General features: G+C 37.0%; 1 protein-coding gene across 4 annotated transcripts in view; it reads left to right on the forward strand.

Annotated features, from left to right (window-relative positions):
* Window positions 1–20758, forward strand: part of ist1 (IST1 factor associated with ESCRT-III) — a 29665-nt gene continuing 8907 nt past the window's right edge. The window contains exons 1-8 of one of the 4 annotated variants that reach the window (XM_039763297.1): window positions 16–236; window positions 9845–9945; window positions 14197–14377; window positions 17839–17926; window positions 18215–18298; window positions 18403–18513; window positions 19006–19194; window positions 19834–19947. In XM_039763297.1, the coding sequence (XP_039619231.1) occupies window positions 9858–9945; window positions 14197–14377; window positions 17839–17926; window positions 18215–18298; window positions 18403–18513; window positions 19006–19194; window positions 19834–19947 (855 nt within the window). In that variant the 5' untranslated portion in view covers window positions 16–236; window positions 9845–9857. Of the gene's footprint in view, window positions 237–1134; window positions 1287–9844; window positions 9946–14196; window positions 14378–17838; window positions 17927–18214; window positions 18299–18402; window positions 18514–19005; window positions 19195–19833; window positions 19948–20758 lie in introns of those variants that run through there. The other 3 variants (XM_039763298.1, XM_039763299.1, XM_039763300.1) reach the window with 3 other exon arrangements.

Consider the following 20758-nt stretch of genomic DNA (forward strand, 5'->3'; position numbering starts at 1 on the left):
CGGATTACGTCAGCAAGTCGGTGCTGAAGACAAGGAAATAAAAACATTCGGAGAATATAGGTTAGGAAATAGCGAAATGTGAGCAGGTGACGGCTGTGCTTATAGGATACATACGGTGATTAGAAATAAGATTTCAAGAGATCATCGTCTGTGCGTATAGAATACTCGGTGTTCTCTTTTTTCTCCTTTTCAGCAGGAAGACTGGTTTACATTTTCCGGACTTTTCTCATTTTCAGGTAATATTTTCAGCTATTTCCGGGTGATGTTATGGGCGGTCTGTGTGTGAGGCTTTTTTCCGTTTCTTTCAGGTAGTCATTACTTAATCGTGGTAGTACATCGCTGGAACATAGCGTTTTCGTTAGCTGGTTTAAGACACCAAAAAACATTAAATCACAAACTCATTTATGCTTTTAAATACGTTTTTAAAGAAATAATTCGTTTCCAATGATAGTAGACAAGGCCTTTGAGGTGGGAATATTACATTGCACTCCCCTTGACCCTGCTGGGTTGTTTTAAGAAGAATGAACGGGAACTGTTATGACAACAGGGTCCAGTTAAAGTTGCAACTAGCCGCCAGTTTGCCTGTCTGTCTGTTTCCCCTTCTGAAATATCAAAGGGAAATGTGATCGGTTATCACAAAGGCCACCGGGGCGTGCTGTCATTGTTAGTTCGTCCTTCTCTGCGCTTTGTCCAAAGGAGGTCTGTTTTTGTGACTGGCTGGCTGGCTGGCATTTGTTTTTAAAAGCCACCTTTTAGAGAATTTAGAGCATGTTCTCCAAGGTGTTGTGTAGTAACACTGAAGGCTCTTGTTCAAGACAATGATAATACCATAGAAAGTATACATTTTTGCTGAAGCTGTGCTTTATTATCGTACCAGCCTTAGTGGGATAATGAACGCCAACTACTTTGTTTGATATTGGAAGATTCATCTAATTAAGTGTTTTTGTGTATTCATTACCTTCTCGTCCTGATTTTAGTATGGCCATGTATTGCCACACTGTACGTTTGTCTACTGGTCTGTTAAGTTAGTTTTTTTTTAACGATTTGCATAATTGTTTCGTGTTCGAAGACGTCACAAGTTCTTCCCTTCACATGATCTGTGACTTCTCTGGAAAAGTATGAGTGCCGAGGCGCAGTGCCTTCTGGGTGGTTTCGGGTAGCTTGCTTTGGTGACAACAGGAACAGAAACTGTACCTTGAATAATTCCGCAGGGCATTGACGCCTTGACGTAAAGACGAAGTTCGGCTTCTAAACTTCTGTGAGGTAACGACTTAAGAGTTGAGCCGGTAACTTTTATTTTCTTTCAAAAGATATAGCTACACGGAATGTTTTTGTACTCTTAATTGTCCGGTAGCCTCCTTTATTTTTCGTCGCTCGGAAGTCCTGTTTTGCTCTTTTTAGACCTGGCATTCGTAATGAGTTATTAGCGTAAGTCATTAACATATGCTGTTTTTCTTGTCCTGTATTTGATATGTCTAGTCCGCCTCCTCCATAAAAATGCCAGGCCCCTTTTTCTGCCTGATTCCTTACTGTTTTTGGTCGATATCGTTTCTCCCCTACTATGCCTGTAATTTCCCCATTTGTTGTGTGCTGAGCACATATTTACATGTATATCGATTTGATATTTGTACCCTTTCTTTTTAATAACTTGGTTGAACCATTACGGACACACTAAGCGTTGGAGCGCTGTTAAAATTAGCGGTACTTTCGCTTCTCCTCTCACAAAGCAGATAGCCTTTGTAATATTGTATTCGAAATAAGTAAGAAAGAAAATAATTCTATAAATTTTTTTTTATCAATTATTAGATCCTCTAAATAGATGTTGCGAGCGGGCTTGGAGGGTTGTTGGCGTTTGCAGGGGCTATAAACTACCCTGGCACTAGGGCGGAAAACAACAGAGGATGGAGTGCTGGCCCATTGTAGTGTTGTGTTTACAGCCCAGCGCTGTCAGGATTTTAAGACCGCTGTACAGTAATTTAGGTATTCAGTTTTGATGTCTTGCGAGTGTTTCATATTGTTCATTGCCAATAAGAACGAAGTTGATTAGAGTAACACTATTTTTTGTCTCATCGCTTGTTGTTATAGTCCTCACTTTAACAAACTCCTTTGCAGTGTTGTACTTTTAAAATGCAGGGAGGTCACAATCTTGATCTCTGTACCCACCAGCACTACACATCAGGGTATAATGTGCATGAGACCAGTGGTTCTTCACTGTAGTCCTGGGAGCCTACTATGGCTGCAGGTTTTTGTGCCAACCAGTTTCTGCTTTTTAAACGGGCATCTGATGTAGTTATTAAAGTTGTTATTTTCCAGTTTCAGCGTTTTGGTTTCAAAGCAGAAATCACAAAACCCATTTTGCTAAATGTTTAATGGAATGTTCCAAGCATTTATGAATGTTACATGGAAATAATTTAATGTTTTTTTTCTTAGTTATTAGTGTTTTCATCATTATTATGATTTGCATTATTGTCTAGGTGGCCTGGTTTTTAACCCATCATTTACTATTAAGCACAAAGCTACACAAAGTACCTGCAGCCTTTCAGCACTCCATATCTTTTACCCTGTTGTCTAGTCCACTTATAATTATTAAGCTGCAGGTAAGAGAGTAAACTCCTCAGAAAATGGTGAATTTATAGGAAAGCAACAAAAGAGTTGCATAGGTAAAAGGGGGTTGGTTCTGGGGGGTGACACATATTCTTCACATTTCTTAAAAATGTAAAATGCACACTGTCATACCTATGTGAATGTAGAATGAGAGCAGAAATTAAAAGTGCAAGCTAATAATCAAGGAGATCAGTTGGAGGAAAAGCTTGTAGCCCTAGTGGTCCCCCAGGACTGGACATGAAAATTGCTGAATAAAGCAAAAAGTCTACCCAAGATCTGTGTACATCACTAGAGCTACAAAACAAATCAACATGGACCCACTGCCACAGGTATTGTAAATTTAAAACAGAACGAATGATTAAATACTTTTTTGTACATAAAGTTGTAGTGCAGTTGCATCTATGAATTTTCTGTCACATCTGACAGTTAAATCTGATTATAGACGATGCTCGAGTGTGTTTCTGCAACAAGTGTTTGTCTGTATGTCGGTGGTGCCCACTTCCTAAAAGATTATCTTGTGCTTCTGGATAATGGACAATACCTTTTAATAATTTTAGTAATCCAAGATCATTATTTTATGAAGTTGACTCTGCTTTAAACCACATGTTTCCAGCTGTCATGACTTGTCTCTGGACAGGTGTGAACAGTTTCTGAGGTTTTTTATTGAAACGATTGATATAATATGAGCCTGTTTAGTATTCTCCCCTTGCTATGCTCCCTGTCCTCCTGTCTGTAATGCTGTGCTAGACCAGTTTCAACCAGTGCCTCTTTCTTCACTTATAGGCATTATAAATGGACTAAAGGGTGCTTTTTGCCCTTCTGATATTATTTCAATATGCTTATGGAAAGCATGATTAAATACACTCACTCCTCATATATTACATATTATTAATTTATATCTTACCACTGGAATTGTGCCTGCCTATTTTAAACATGCAGTGGTAAAGCCCTTATTGAAAAAACCCTAACCTTAGTAAGGAGGACTTAAATCATTTTAGACCGATTTCTCAACTACCTTTTTTATCTAAAATACTTGAGAAAGTTGTTTTGCAGCAGCTTCAGAATTTTTTGCATTGTAATGTTGGTCATGAAATTTTTCAGTCAAGTATTAGAACTTATCACAGCACTGAAACGGCTTTACTCAACGTTGTTAATGATATTTTACTTTCAGCTGACTCTGGGGTTTTGACAGTCTTAGTGCTTTTGGATTTAACTGCAGCCTTTGATACCATCGATCACAACATATTGTTGTCAAGGCTCGACAAGTGGTTAGGGATCCGAGGGGGTGCACTAGATTGGTTTAAATCTTATTTCACAAATAGGAGCTTTTTTGTTGGTAACAAGTCTGTGCTTTCCTCTACTGCTCCTTTGAAATATGGCGTTCCACAGGGCACTATTCTGGATCCTTTGTTATTTTCCTTGTATTTGCTACCCCTTGGGTCCATATTTCGCTAATATGTATTTCATTTCTGTGCTGACAATACCCAGATTTATCTGTGACTAAGGAATTCTTAAAGTCACTACACGAATGTTATGATGAGGTCAAACATTGGATGGCCGTAAATTTTTTGAATCTCAATCAAAGTAAGACTGAGGTTATTGTATTTGGACCAATGGCTTCTGATGGGGCTATCAGGGATCAGCTTGGCTCATTAGTTGGGTTTTGCAAACCCCACATCAAGAATATTGGGGTGATCCTTGATTCCGATATTTATTTTAATAAACAGATTTCGTCCATTGTTAAGAGCTTCTTTTTTCAGCTTAGACTGCTTACTAGAGTCAAACCGTTTCTGTGGCACTCTGATTTGAAGAAGGTATGCCATGCTTTTATTATATCACGCCTCGATTATTGTAATTCACTTTATTCTGGAATCAGTAAATCTCATCTTTCTCAGCTGCAGATGGTTCAGAATGCTGCTTGCTGCTTGTTTTCTTACTGGGTCTCAGAAAGTTGTGTCCTTTACTCCAATTCTGGCCTTGCATCATTGGCTTCCAGTTGAATTTAGGATTCATTTTAAAATTTTACTTTTGGTTCATAAGTCATTAAGTGGTGTTGCCCCATACTATCTGGCCGAGTTATTTGTTCCATATACACCAGTCTGCTCTTTATGTTCCTCTCAACAGCAATTGTTGGTTGTGCCAAAGTCTAAGATGTAGACAAGGGGTGATCGTGCCTTTGCAGTTCTAGCACCTAAGTTATGGAATGCTCTGCCAATTGAAATTAGGTCAGCTTCTTCAGTTCAAATGTTTAAATCAAGACTTAAAACACACTTGTTTTCAATTGCTTGTAACTGTATATGAGTAACTCTGGTATCAATTTTCTGGTATCAAGAGGCTTTAAACATTGTATTCAATTACAACTTTTAAAATGTTTTCCTTATTCCTTTTTTTCTTTAATGCCAATTGCTTTTGTTTCATATTTTTATGGTATGGTAAGCAAATTTATAAGGCTTAAGCCATAAGGCTTCTAAGCATCATCACTGCTTTAATGCATGTTGCTTGAAGAGTTTTTTGCAGTTATTGATTCCGTAAATCATAACTTTTTAGCCTGATAAGGATACTGCTGATATTGGAATATAATGCACATAGCAAAACGGACTCAGCAAAAAAATATAAATAAACGTTGGAGGTCTTGGAAGAGTGTTGCATCCTGTGGGCAAAACTGCATGCCATTTGATTCGCAAGAGATTCTGCACAGGATTAATTTTGTCTCCTTTCTTGTTGGCTATCTTTATGAACTATGGCACCACTGAGGCATGTAGAATATTCATTTCAGGTACATGTCATTTGCTATTTGTTGATTTGGTACTCTTGTTTTCACCCAACTATGATCTCTGCAGTTGAGTGGTAGCAGTTCCCCAAGTGACAAATTTTATGTACCATGGGTAGAGGTAATCATTGACAAAAATATCCTGTAGCACTAGAATGTGGTAATGAAGCAGAGGATAATTTTGTGGGCAAAGCTTTTAATTTAATTCTGTATTTACATTCCTGTATTTTCTTTTGGTCATGAATTTTAGGTGGGGACTAAGAGAGTATTGCCAGGATTATACTTCGCAAGTGTATTACTGTTTATACTTGCGCGTGTACTTTACGTAAATCTGGAGGAATTCAGCTGGTGGCAGTGCGAGATATTATCACGGTGAGAACAGGTTCGGCTTTTCTGTGTTGTGAATTGCCTGGAACACCTATTAAATTTCGAGGATACCTCACCATAATATCTCTGAAAAGGATGTTTAATGATTAAATCCATCAATCCAGTGATGTGTCCATTCCAGCAAACATTGGGCACAAGGCAGAAACAATCCCTGGTGGGGCATCAGCTCATTGCAAGGTGAATACAAGCGCTCGCATACACTAGCATCATTTTAGTGTGACCAAATCTGTATATCTTTGGAAATGAAACCGGAGCACGGTGTGGAAACCCTAGCAGGAAAACATGCAGACTCCAGGCAGGGAACACCAGCAACGTTACTCCCTGTGAGACAGCAGAACTACCACACCGCCACTGTGTCACCCCCATGTGTGTAATAATTAACGGTATTATTTAAACAAAATTAACGATTTATCTGTAAAATGTAACATACATACTTTAATGCATTTCATCATGAAAGTTATATAAAGTATAAATCTAAGTATTCTAAATGTGCAGAGAGTTAGAATATCAGACATTTTAATGATTTAATGTGTTCTGTGTGGTGATCTATTGATGTTTGCCGCTGCTGTCGGGTCAGGAGGACACCCCAGAAAAAAAAGACGGCACAAAAGATGGTATATGAGACTTTTAAAATGTATCGTGTCATTATGATCGGGAGTATGCGACTCTTGAATATAAAAGCACCACGAATGCATCTGTATGTCGGCATTTTGCTTCACCACATGGAACCATTCATCAAACATCGAAGCGTGCATACCGATCTTGTAAGATCCGCAAAGCAGCTTTCTGTCACATGTAGATAGTAAACAGCAACTCTGATGTCACATTACAACTTTTATCACACTGCGCCCCCAATTTTTTTGCTGGTACTGCAACTTGCGTACGCATCACATTACTTTCTGAGGACCTGCTCAGAGGACGCGTCAAATGAATGCTGGGAACGCGTGGCAGCCATGAACGTGTACACGTTCTGAGTGTGAAGTGTAAACGAGCCCTGTGTAGCAGCTGCTATAAATGGCTGAACTGTGGTTTCTGTGCTGACTGTTTCTGACCATGTGACTTGGTTTATAGGGTCATTATTGTCATGTACAGTGAAACTCTTACTTGCATGTGGTAATCGACACGCAACACATTGTAAAGTCTAAAGAAGCTAATACAAAGAGTCATTTTAAAACATAAAACAGTGTTCACAGTTCTTTAGCCAGCTTTACAGCACATTTCTACAAGTAACGTCTAGGGATTGTGAGGTTCAAGTCCAAGTTCCTGAATCCATGAAGCAGCAATCATAATCACTGTGCCACTCGCTTCAGCAACTTATTTTCCTTCTTGGTATAATGTAATGGTGACTGACTGAAGTTTACAAAAAGCACAGTCTAAAATGTTGCTGTAGTACCTTGTGTGGAGAGAAAAAAAATAGTGTTCTTGATGAAATTAGTAGAGAGACCCTTCCCCTTATTATATTTTATTTATATGGTGTTTAATACTCTTTATCATTTACAATTTTTCAAATTTATGTAATGCAATCCAACTGGAGAGTGGTGTTGCTGTCTCTTCAAAATGAGAAGGACTTTATTAGGTTATTTAGTCACAAAGTGCCTCCCACAAGAGGTGTAATGGATATAGCTCCCTAAATAAAACATTATACAGTACAGTACAGTACACAGTACACTGGTTGAAATTTGTCGACCAGGAGAAGTTTTTGTATGTTATTTTTACTGTGGTTTAGCGCATCAGGATAAGTATGTTGCAAAAGTGACACACGTAGTGGAGTGGTGGGGGAGTGCGTATTCCATTACCTTTTGACACATTGCAGCATTTGGCAGTACAACTGTGGATATTCAAAAAGAACATCTAAGAATAACAGTGGACTTTCTTTTTAGAAAAAAAATAAAATATGATTGCCATTATACTGAAATCCTGGCAAATGTAATGAATCACATACACAGACCCATGTATTATATGTTGCTACTCAAATGTGTTTTGTTGTTTTGTTCTCCTCCTCCACTTATTATCACTGATATTTTATCAGTACTTGTAATAAAAAAAATCATACACTACTATGAAAACTATCAGTGCTCCAATTATTTCATTTACCTAAAAAAAGTTTAAACTCACCTGAAACTGCATTACAGTGTTTTCGCATGCTTTTTCATTGTACATCGCCAGCATCAGATATGCGGAAAGGAGAACACATAAGGTGGCGCATTGCAGATAAACGAGCTATATTTAAAAAAAAAAAAAGCTCACTTTGAAATGCTTAAGAAGATCTGATGATGTATGTAAAGATAAGAATGAACTGTGCTCTTTCTTTGTGAACATGGAATGACAGTGGTATTTGGCCACATATGAGGTGCCTTTTAGAAGAAAAAAAAAAGTGATTTGAGAACAGCTATATTAAAATGCTGGTTAACACATGGTTACAGCAGATGCATACACAAACAAAGACAAACAGCAGTTTTATTCTTGGGATATACCTACACTATTGGGTATTCTGTCTGTGCATTGTAATGTTTTCACGCACTTTGGAGTACAAAGTACACAGCCAGAGTCAATTTGATGTGCACTGTGCTGTTTAGTGCAGTACGCTGTACATGCAGCTTGTTCAGTCCATAGTGTGCCATTTCGTGTGTTCTCCTTTCCCCACTTCAGTTTGGTGTGACTGACTTTGTACTTTGTATATTGATAGCTTTGCTGATCTCAGACACTTGGCACACTTTGATGCTGGCTGCATACTTTGTATTTCAAGCTGTATGAAAGCATTACACACTAAGTGGCACGTTTTGGACATTTTATTTATGAGATTTTTACAGTCCTGAAAGGCAGGTTTTATTCTAAAATCTTATTTATTATTTGGGAAATTTGTTCCTTGTTTAAGTTGTGTAATTACAGTTTATGTGAGGTTTCAAATATAATACAAAAAATCTTGTTTGATCTCAAGTGAAAAAAAGACTTCAGTAATCATTTGGTTATTTGCAAGGAAGGACGTAATTTTAGATGTTTTTTGAATTTTAGATCTTTACCATGATACTATTGCTGTCCAATATTTTGTAAGTGTTATGATACATAATTTTGTTTATATCACCCACCTGTAATCTTTAACATAGTGTTTATATTAAAAGTATAAGGCAAAATTTAAATGTGATAAATATTATAAAAATGCATTCAAAAGAAAAGATGGAGAAATAATTTTGTCAATGTCTGCTGTGTTTAAAATGTAAAACAGGATCAAACAATGTAACAATCTCAAAAATATCAAAGTTCATATAGAGTAACGTGCCTTAAATTAATAAAATGTTAAAAGACCAATTATCTATACAACATAAAAATGAAATGAAGCACATTGTATATGTAGGACAATCTGGTGGTACACTTGCTTTCAGTGCTGTCCCACATCTATGGAAGGCTGGAGTTCCAGTCCCAGCCTGGTTGGAGTCTATGTGGAGCTTGTATTACTGCTAACCCAAACCCATTCCCATGTCTGAGCAAGTTTGTCTCCAGGTGCTCCAGCTTTCTTTTCACCGACCAAAGTCACAATGTTAATTGGTATTTATAAATCGGACCTCTATAAACCCAACAATAGATGAATGAGAAAGCGTGCCCTGCAGTTGCCGGACGTCCCAACCCTGGTTTGGTTTCTGCCTTTGTCTGATGCTGATGGGGAATGTTCCACCTTCTCACAATAGAGTAAATGGGATCTGAAAATAGGTGGGTAGCCCTATGTTCATGCATTTATTGCAAGACATGGTGCCATTCGTCTTTCTAATTTAAATGTACAGCAGTGCTTTCATTTGAACAGTCTTTAAATATAGGTTAAATACTTGTCTACCCGTGGTATGAGGATATATGTGTGCAGATGTATATATTGTAATGGTTCTTATGTAGTACCCAATACTTCCAGAATAAGTTCTAGCCCCCTGCATCCCTGTAATGGAAGAAATGTGCTCAGAAAATGTATTATTTTCTGACATGTATTTTTCTTTTTGATTGGAGTGTTCTTCTCGTATTGGTATAGCAAAAGAAAACTGGAAGTGATATTACACTCTGATTAACTTTCTATTCTCTTTTGTTGCTCTATAATTACAGTTACCTGCCCATAATGCTTGGGGGAGGATTTAAGGCAGAAAGACTTCGTGTCAACCTGCGTCTTGTCATCAACAGACTAAAACTTTTGGAAAAGAAAAAAAGTGAGTAATCACTGTTTTGGAATACTCTTAAACACTGAATTTTATTTTAAACCCTTGAAAGAAATCAAGCCCAATAGAATGTTAAATGCAACCCCAATTCCAATGAAGTTGGGACGTTGTGTAAAACGTAAATAAAAACAGAATACAATGATTTGCAAGTCCTTTTCAACCTATATTCAATTGAATACACTGCAAAGACAAGATATCTAATGTTCAAACTGATAAAATTTATTGTTGTTTTGCAAATCTTCACTCATTTCGAATTTGATGCCTGCAACACGTTTCAAAAAAGCTGAGACAGGGGCTGCAAAAGACTGGGAAAGTTGAGGAATGTTCAAAAAACACCTGTTTTGAACATTCCACAGGTGAACAGGTTAATTTATACCCAATCATGACAAACATCTGTTTCAAAAGGAGCATCCCCAAAAGGCTCAGTCGTTCACAAGCAAGGATGGGGCGAGGTTCACCCTTGCTTGTGGCGAGGTTCACCATTTTGTGAACAATTGCGTGGACAAATAGTCCAGCAGTTTAAGAACGTTTCTCAACGTACAATTGCAAGGAATCTAGGGATTTCATCATCTACTGTCCATAATATCATCAAAAGATTCAGAGAATCTGGAGAAATCTCTGCACGTAAGCGGCAAGGCCGAATACCAACACTGGATCAACATCATTCTGTAAAGGATATTACCACGTGGGCTCAGGAATACTTCAGAAAACCATTGTCAGTTAACACAGTTCGTCGCTACATCTACAAGTGCAAGTTAAAACTCTACCATGCAAAGCGAAAGCTATATATCAACAACACCCAGAAACGCAGCTGGCTTCTCTGTGCCCGAGCTCATCTGAGATGGACTGACACGCAAAGTGGAAAAGTGTGCTGTGGTCTGACGAGTCCACATTTCAAATTGTTTTTGGAAATAACAACAATAAAATTTATTTATATAGCACATTATCATACAAAAAAAATGTAGCTCAAAGTGCTTTACAAATTGAAGAATAGAAAAATAGAAGACACAATAAAAAATAAAAATAAGTCAACATTAATTAACAAAGAATAAGTAAGGTCCGATGGCCAGGGTGGACAGAAAAAACAAAACAAAAAAACTCCACAGAGGCTGGAGAAAAAAAATAAAATCTGCAGGGATTCCAGACCAAGACACCGCCCAGTCCCCTGTGGGCAATCTACCTAACATAAATCAAACAGTCCTCTTTGTATTTAGGGTTCTCATGGAAGGACTTGATGATGATGGTCACGTAGACTTCTGGCTTTCAGTCCATCAATGTTGGAGCATCATGATGCTTTGAGTAGTTGGTGGTGGCGCAGGCCGCCACCACAAGAAACCGAAAAGAAACAGAAGAGAGAGTTGGGGTCAGTATGGATTTTGGAGCCACTATGAATAGTTATTATGATGAATTGAACATACAGAGTATCAGGATTAAGTTAAAGTGAAGTTAGGAGAAAGCCATGTTAAAGTAATGTGTTTTCAGCAGTGTTTTAAACTGCTCCACTGTATTTGCCTGGCGAATTCCTATTGGCAGGCTATTCCAGATTTTAGGTGCATAACAGCAGAAGGCCGCCTCACCACTTCTTTTAATTTTAGCTTTTGGAATTCTAAGGAGACACTCATTTGAGGATCTAAGGTTACGATTTGGAATATAGGGTGTCAGACATTCCGATATATAAGATGGAGCGAGATTATTTAAGGCTTTATAAACCATAAGCAGTATTTTAAAGTCAATCCTGAATGGCACAGGCAACCAGTGTAGTGACATCAAAACTGGAGAAATGTGTTTGGATTTTCTTTTCCTAGTTAGAATTCTAGCAGCTGCATTCTGCACTCGTTGCAAGTGATTTATATCTTTTTTGGGTAGTCCTGAGAGGAGTGCGTTACAGTAATCTAGTCTACTGAAAACAAAAGCGTGAATTAATTTCTCAGCATCTTTCAATGATATAAGAGGTCTAACTTTTGCTATGTTTCTTAAGTGAAAAAATGCTGTCCTAGTGGTCTGATGAATATGCGATTTAAAATTCAGATTACAGTCAACAGTTACCCCTAAGTTTTTTACTTCCGTCTTAACTTTTAATCCTAATGCATCAAGTTTATTTCTGATAACCTCATTGAATCCATTATTGCCAATTACTAAAATTTCAGTTTTCTCTTTATTTAGTTTGAGAAAATTACTATTCATCCATTCAGAATTACCAGTAAGACATTGTGTTAGTGAATCGAGAGAGTCTGTGTCATCAGGTGCTATTGATAAGTACAGCTGTGTGTCATCAGCATAGCTGTGGTAGCTCACATTGTAACCTGAGATAATCTGACCTAACGGAAGCACATAGATTGAGAACAGCAGCGGACCCAGGATAGAGCCTTGTGGAACACCATATCGGATATCCTGTGTCTTTGAGATGTGATTACTACAACTCACACAGAATTTTCTACCTGCCAGGTAGGATTCAAACCAATTTAAGACACTGCCAGAGAGGCCCACCAATTGACTAAGGCGATTTCTAAGAATATTGTGATCAATGGTGTCAAATGTGGCACTCAGATCTAAGAGGATGAAAACAGATAAATGGCCTCTGTCTGCATTTACCCGCAAGTCATTTACTACTTTAATGAGTGCAGTTTCTGTGCTGTGATTTGTTCTGAAACCTGACTGAAATTTATCAAGAATAGCATGTTTATTTAGGTGGTCATTTAACTGCATAATGACTGCCTTCTCTAGAATTTTACTTAAGAAGGGCAGGTTAGAGATGGGTCTAAAATTTTCAAAAGCAGAGGGGTCAAGATTATTTTTCTTGAGCTGGGGTTTAACTACAGCACTCTTAAGACAGTCTGGGAAGACCCCTGTATCTAATGCCGAATTTACTATGTCAAGAATATTGTCAATTAGCACGCCTGATACTTTGAAAAACCTTGTTGGTATTGGGTCAAGGACGCAGGTGGAGGGTTTCAGTTGAGAGATTATACTATGTAATTCAGGTAAATCTATCCTGGTGAAAGCATTTGATTTGTTTATAATGGAGTACTGGGGCTTAGGAGGTTCTGCAGTGTTGGGGAGATATACCTGTACAGTACTATGTTATCTCTAATATCATTAATTTTTTTATTGAAAAATACAGCAATGTTCTCGCAGGTTTCACTGGAAGTATTCTGGGGGCATTCCTTTGTGTTACTTGGGTTTAACAGACGATCAATTGTAGAAAAAAAATCATGGACGTCGTGTCCTCTGGGCCAAAGAGGAAAAGAACCATCCAGATTGTTATCAGCGCAAAGTTCAAAAGCCAGCATCTGTGATGGTATGGGGGTGTGTTAGTGCCCATGGCATGGGTAACTTACACATCTGTGAAGGCACCATTAATGCTGAAAGGTACATACATGTTTTGGAGCAACATATACTGCCATCCAAGCGACGTCTTTTTCAGGGACGTCCCTGCTTATTTCCGCAGGACAATACGAAGCCACATTCTGCATGTGTTACAACAGTGTGGCTTCGTAGTAAAAGAGTGCGGGTACTAGACTGGCCTGCCTGCAGTCCAGACCTGTCCCCATTGAAAATGTGTTGCGGATTATGAAGCGCAAAATACGACAACGGAGACCCCGGACTGTTGAGCAACTGAAGTTGTACATCAAGCAAGAATGGGAAAGAATTCCACCTACACAGCTTCAGCAATTAAGTGTCCTCAGTTCCCAAATGCTTATTGAGTTGTTAAAAAGAAAGGTGATATAACAAAGTGGTAAACATGCCCCTATTTCAGCTTTTTTGGAACGTGTTGCAGGCATCAAATTCAAAATGAGTGAAGATTTGCAAAACAACAATAAAGTTTATTAGTTTGAACATTCGATATCTTGTCTTTGTAGTGTATTCAATTGAATATAGGTTGAAAAGGATTTGCCAATCATTGTATTCTGTTTTTATTTACGTTTTACACAACATCCCAACTTCATTGGAATTGGGGTTGTATCTAAAAGCAGTTTTAGTTTTTTTTTTTTTGTGTGTGTTTCATAGATACTGTGAAAAAAGTTGAGCTTCATATTTCTTCTTCTGCTGCTCATGGTTTTTGTGTTGCATGAAAGAGGAAATGTCTAAATGAAAAGGTTTAAGAAATTTTGTTTTGAAAAAGCAGTAGTATATCATAGAATAATTTTGGAGTTTAGTCTTTTTTCATTTATAGTAATTTTAAAATGATTTTGTTTTGCAATAATTGGCCATTCTGTGCTAATTATTTTGTCCTTTCTTTAGCTGAGTTAGCACAGAAGGCACGAAAAGAGATTGCAGATTATCTTTCATCAGGAAAGGATGAGCGGGCACGGATTCGCGTGGAACACATTATTAGAGAAGACTACCTGGTAGAGGCCATGGAGATCCTAGAACTTTACTGTGACCTTTTACTTGCACGTTTTGGCCTCATACAGTCCATGAAGTATGTCAAGTGGTATCATTTTTATATTATAAAAGGTTATTGGAACCATAACTTCAGTTCATTTAGATAATAAATCACACCTGTAATAATCCAGAATTAAGACTCTTGAACTAAAGTAACATTGCTGTATCACAGAAGACTGTTCTTTCTTGTTTACTGGGTTGATATCAGTTAAATAATAATGTGCACAGTCTTTCCCCTGTTTACAAATGTATACTTTTTCCACAGTAGAACTGAGCATTTACAATGTATTTTTGTAGTACAGGTATAGTAATAGGTCATAGTAGTAGGATAACTGGTTAAAATGTCAGATTGCATAAATAATGTAGTGCTGGTATATTTAGATGTACTTTTTTTTTTTTTTGCAGTTCATAAAATGCCACAAAGCCCATAGCAGGCCCTAACTAGGAATGTTGTCAGGAGTGTTTAGGGTCAAACATTAACTTGTATTTTAATTTTTTTTTTTTAATTAATTTAGTATATTATATAAATTTGAATTATACAAACCTCTTTGAAAATAAACCAAGCCACTTCTTCCATCCCCACATAAATAACAATAATCATCTCTTAATGTATTTGCCATTGCAGTATACATTTCAGTCAGTCAGTCATTATCCAACTCGCTATATCCTAACACAGGGGGTCTGCTGGAGCCAATCCCAGCCAACACAGGGCGCAAGGCAGGAACAAACCCTGGGCAGGGCGCCAGCCCACCGCAGTACATTTTAGTCAACATCAACAAATCCATATTCAGTTTGCTATTTTTCTCATGTTGACAGAGACACTTTCAGTACTGCCATACAACTACAGCGCAATAATTAGAACAGTATGTCCTAGGCAATGTAAAATGACACTGTTACAAGTAAAATGAAATCTGTTAGTTGTGCCATAACAATGTCACACTCTATGCAAAACTTTCCAACAATGGCAGGCCAATGTTAGGCACTTGCTATACTGTATATTCATGACATTCATTGACTGTGAGAGGGGAGAAAGGAAAGTGGGTAGCCACCTGATTTTTTCCAAATTCATAAAGAGTAGTCCAGTTTGTAAATTTTTTTACTAAGAATGTTGCTTTTTCCTTATTTTGGCACATAATCCATTTACTGCACGTGTCAGTGTCTGAATTATGGAACAACAATTTGAGGTGAAACATCAAATTTGTGAGGTTATTTTTGTGTGTTGTTAAGTTCAAAAGGAGTTAATTCCAGACAGATTGTTCTACTCTGACACTGCTGAAAGAAATATTCTGATCTTTTTTTTCTGCTCACATGAAATAAAATGATCCTTCTTCTGAAACTGAATTGCCAAAATATATGTCAACAACATGTTTGGTGACAGTAGAGGAGTTAAAAATTGCTAGTTTGTATGTTTAATGAATTTCATTCATGATACCTACATTTTTAAGATTTTATTTCACTGAAAGCTTCAAAGGCAGGACGAAAAATTTGCATCTGCAAAATGAATATTTTATACATTCAAAAGCTGAACAAAAACCCAACATCTGTGCAAAAATGTAATATTTTGGTTAAACAATCACAATAAAATAATAAATCCTGTAGTTGTTGAAACACAACCTCAAAAAGTCACAATTGTTTCTTGATCTCTGCTCTCCCAACTAACCTACGTTTCAGTGTCTTCTTATTTAAATCAGTGTACAAATGGTTGTCAACCTTGAATTTTTAAGTCCATTCAGTTTACTGTGTAAAACCGCTGAATGCCAACCATCATTTACATTTCTATCCCTAAAATCTCCATCTCGCACACACAAAAAATCCTCAATGGGAATCCTTTTCCAAAGAAAAACAGAAGCTGTTGACAAATTTATTTCTCACATTACCCCATAGTGCAGCTGTTCCCTCTCTTTTGTTCCTTCCCTGCCACAATACACTCCTGTTGCTATCGTCTGTTACGGCTGTTTAATGCACAGCCCACAGAATTCAAGGTGCCATTTAATTGGCAAAGAAATCTTCAGAGCTTTACTAATGTTGGCGTGATCATCTCTGAGAGATCTGTACATACAACCAAGAAATCAAGTACCTAACATTAAATAAATATGAACATAATCTTTTACCTTAGTTATTTAGTTCATGACTAAAGGGAGAGGGAGGTAAAAGTGGAGAAATTATTTCACATCTGCCTGTCTTTGTATCACAGTTTGTAACATTTTTTTATACTGAATAGCACAAGGGCATTCTTTCTGCCACATCATGCAGAAAATGTAAGGTGACGGCAGGACCCTTTTTGATCATATTCAGCTTTGAGAAGCACACTGTTAAGTATGCTAACTGAACTGGTGATGGCTTTTTTGTATTTGCCATGGAAAATATTTTTTGTGCAGAAATATGTCCAATGTTATAGTCATAGTGATCAAATACCCTGTGAGATGAAATGACTTCTGGTAACATATTTTCCTTTGTGAAAGGCACTTTACAAACTATAGTATATTTCCAGACAACAGTGGGTTCATTGCAAAGCATCAGTGGAACAGCATGAAATCAAAACATAAAGCCAGCTTTGTGCTGAATGTGATCTGGGAAATAGTATGATCTTCCACCAAATATGACCTTCAGTGTTTAGAAGCTATCTAGCGATCCAAAATGCAGATGTGATAGTTGAAGCGTATCACCATGTAAACGGTGTAATGCATAAAAAGATATACTGTAATTGGTAAAAGATGAATAATGTGTAGCTTGTTGTCATATTAAAAAGTATAACATTTTTAAGTTGTATCTCTCTTCCCATCCCCCTCCTTACCCATTATTTCCTTTGATTTCCAAGGTTTCCATTCCTTTTAATTTTTCTTTCTTTTTCACTGCCACCATGAGACTTAAAACAGCTGACAGCCAAACAAAATTCATTTCACATGTTGACTCCAAGCTAGGCAGTCTGGACCTACTCCATTAGCACTAAGTGCAACCACACTCCTGAATAAGTAAGCAAATAATTGTTTAGTGCAGTGGCTTAGAGAGTTTCATTTTTATATTGTCAAGCTAAATAGTGTCTACTAAAACCATCTTTGGCCAGAAATGTTGAGTGATTCAAAGATGCACATCATTTTTTTTTTACAATTTAATATGGAACCATTTTTATCAACATTGGCATTCCTTCCTTTTTTCCCTATGTTCAAGACACTAATTCATTTCAGTTAAGCAAAACATGAACATCAGAAAGTTGTTGACCTATACAGCTTGCTAATGGAACATCATGCATTCAATATACACGGCATTGTCTCTCTAAATGTAAAATCAGACAGGGTTCTATAGGATTTCACTAATCTACTCTAAAAGAGGATTTGTACATCTTGTTTTTCAATAGACCAGTTCATATAACCAAGAGCTTGCAACAGTGATTACAATTGCTTTTTCAAATTTTAAATTCTTGCCATTTGCTGCACAATAAATTATTTGAACTCCCAACCTTTTTATTTATTTATTTATTTATTTTATTTTTTTTTAAAGAGAGCTGGACCCTGGTTTGCAGGAAGCAGTTTCTACCCTGATTTGGGCTGCTCCAAGACTGCAGGCTGAAGTGGCTGAACTAAAAATTGTAATTACACATTATTTTCTTTATTGAAGTAAAACCTTAAAAAATACTGCCATAGCCTTCAAGTATGTAGCTTCTGCACTGCTACCTCTATTAGGAAAATCTCTTAAGAAATTTGGAAGTCTTGTACCTGTAGCAGAGCTTTTGTCATCTTTTGCTTTTGTTAATCAGTGGTATTGCAATATAGCTGAAATATTAGCTGATAGAATTGGATCTTATTTGTTATTCCCTGATGCTCTGTATGATGCTATATTTTAACAAGTTTTTCTTTCATTTCATCTGTGTTCAAAGGTTTCAGATCAGCTATGTGCAAAGTACAGTAAAGAATACGGAAAACTATGTAGATCAAATCAGATTGGTACTGTCAATGATAGGGTAAGTATGGCACTTGGAGGGAGCACTTTCTTTATTATGATTTTTCTTCTTTTGAAATATGTGTTTTGAAAAGAGTAAAATAATGTTTTGATTCTCTTCAACAGCTTATGCACAAGCTAAGTGTTGAAGCTCCGCCAAAGATTCTAGTAGAACGCTACCTCATTGAGATTGCCAAAAACTACAATGTGCCGTATGAGCCTGATGCTGTAGTAATGGTAAGAAGTGAAGCTTAATTGTATTAATTTATACTGGTTAAAAGATGCAATACTGTATAATTGAAACATTTATTTGTAGGAGTCTAAGTGTCTTAAACAGTAGTAGCATTTCATGTGTCTACTTGGCAGAATTAAATCTGTTAGTACTTTAATTCTGTGTATGGATTGGAACTAAACACTAAGAGCGAGAAGACCCACATCCCTGCTTAGTACCACGTAGGAACATTTGGAGATCTGAGCAGATGTACCAGGTATCTAGGTTTTGAAAAGCGACCCTGCGCAGGATAAAGATTAATGATGGATGTACAAACAAAATATTATACTGAGTAGATCTCCTTTGGCAGTGCAGTATTTTGAATATTTTACTTACAAGATACATACAGTAATATTGGCAAAATGGTATTTAGGATCACAACATAAGGTATTTTTATGTTCACTGTGCAAAAATACACAAAATATCCTGGCTATGATTTTTCTCTTTCCTCTTGCCAGAGTGAGGCACCTATGGGTGTAGAAGCTGATCTTATTGATGTTGGGTTTACTGATGAGAAGAAAGGTGGCTCAGGAGGAGGTGGAGGTGGAGGAGGATTCACTGCTCCTGCAGGAACAGTTCCAATGCCTATGCCAATGCACATGCCCATGCCTCCTGCTCCATTTAGTTACCCTCCGCCCAAGGGAGCTGTAAGTCTGTTATTTTTTTTTTCCTTATTTTCTCTTCAGTTCATTGTTCTACATATCACAGTCAATGAAATTATGAAAACTACTTTTTTAATAGCACATTTTTTGTTAAGATTTATTGATTGTCTGGTTATTGTAGTTTATAATACCAAAATATAACAATTTGTACATTTTCAAACCTGCATAGTCCAGTTCAGGAATACATCCTGTCCTGACAGTACTGCGTGCAAGGTGGGAAGCAATTCTGGCTAGAGCACCAGTCTGTCACAAGACACAACCACAGACTTCAGTTAACTTATCTATGCATCTTCAGGCAGGAGAAAACTAGAGTATCCAAAGTAAACCCACACAGGCATGGAGAAAAATTGCAAACTCTGTATGGGTATCATCCAGTAATGGGACTCCAATTCAGGACATTGAATATCCGAGGGAGCAAAGTATTGAATAATATAGATTGTCTGAGATACCTCCTTCATAATTTCTAAATATTTGTTCCAAACCTAATAAAATATCTAACCAGACTTGTATTTATTTCAATCTGCCCATAAATGCTTAAATTTGTAATAATTTAAAAGATCAGAACATTTTCTATAAAATATAAATGGATATCTCTCACTTACTTTTCTCTGTCTCTTGGTGCAGGATGCATTTGGTGGCCCTGCAGTTGGCATCTATCAGAGTTATAACAATTTTCATCCTCCAGTTCCAGGAGGCCCACCTCCACAACTTCCAAGTGTCCCACCCACTTATGAATCTGTAAGTTTTGCATGCAAATAGAACCCAGTCCCATATTTTCTATAGACCTGGAGTTGAGAACTTTCTTCCATTGTGGTTCATAATGTTTGCTGTCTTTAGAACAGCTTTTAATGCAAACCACTGTGTTTGCATAGACAGAGACCTAATTTTTGCTAATTGAAATAACAATGACGATGAAACATCTGTCATAGAACAGCAAATGAAATCTGAAAAAGAAAATGGAAAGGCAGAAAACTCTACACCTATTTAGGTAATCATTTTGTGGTATCTTGCGCTGAACCTTACACAGTTAACAAGATTTGTAAAATGAAGTGAAGATGTTTTTGGCTTTTATTGTAGGATGCAACTTCTTGTTTTTATCATTTGCTTTTCCACTCTTGGCATTTTCTTGATTTATTACATGTAGTGACTTGTGCAAGAGTGTGGAACAATAAAAGACAAATACAACCAGGGGGAGTTAAAGAGACCCTTCTTAGAACTTGTAATATGCTCTTCAACGTCTAACACACTTTTTATTACCTAATCTGAAACAATTCTAAAGATATTGTCAGTGTACTACTGTAGGGCTCCTTGAGTGCCAGAACTGTGGGCTGTTTTTTTCCAAACAGTGTCTCGATTACAAGTTTGTTGTTGTTGGTATTAATATACCTCAGATGTTGTCTTTCAATCAGATGGCTAAATCCTGGTTTTTCTCTGGTCTGCCCTGTGAAATTCCTACCAAAAATATTTTGGTTACAAATCAGCAAAATGTTTTTTTGGAAATGGATGTTAGATCAGTACCTTTTTAAATACTTTTTCTGTCATTTAATAA

Source organism: Polypterus senegalus, chromosome 9 (genome assembly GCF_016835505.1).
Source record: "Polypterus senegalus isolate Bchr_013 chromosome 9, ASM1683550v1, whole genome shotgun sequence".
NCBI lineage: Eukaryota > Metazoa > Chordata > Cladistia > Polypteriformes > Polypteridae > Polypterus > Polypterus senegalus.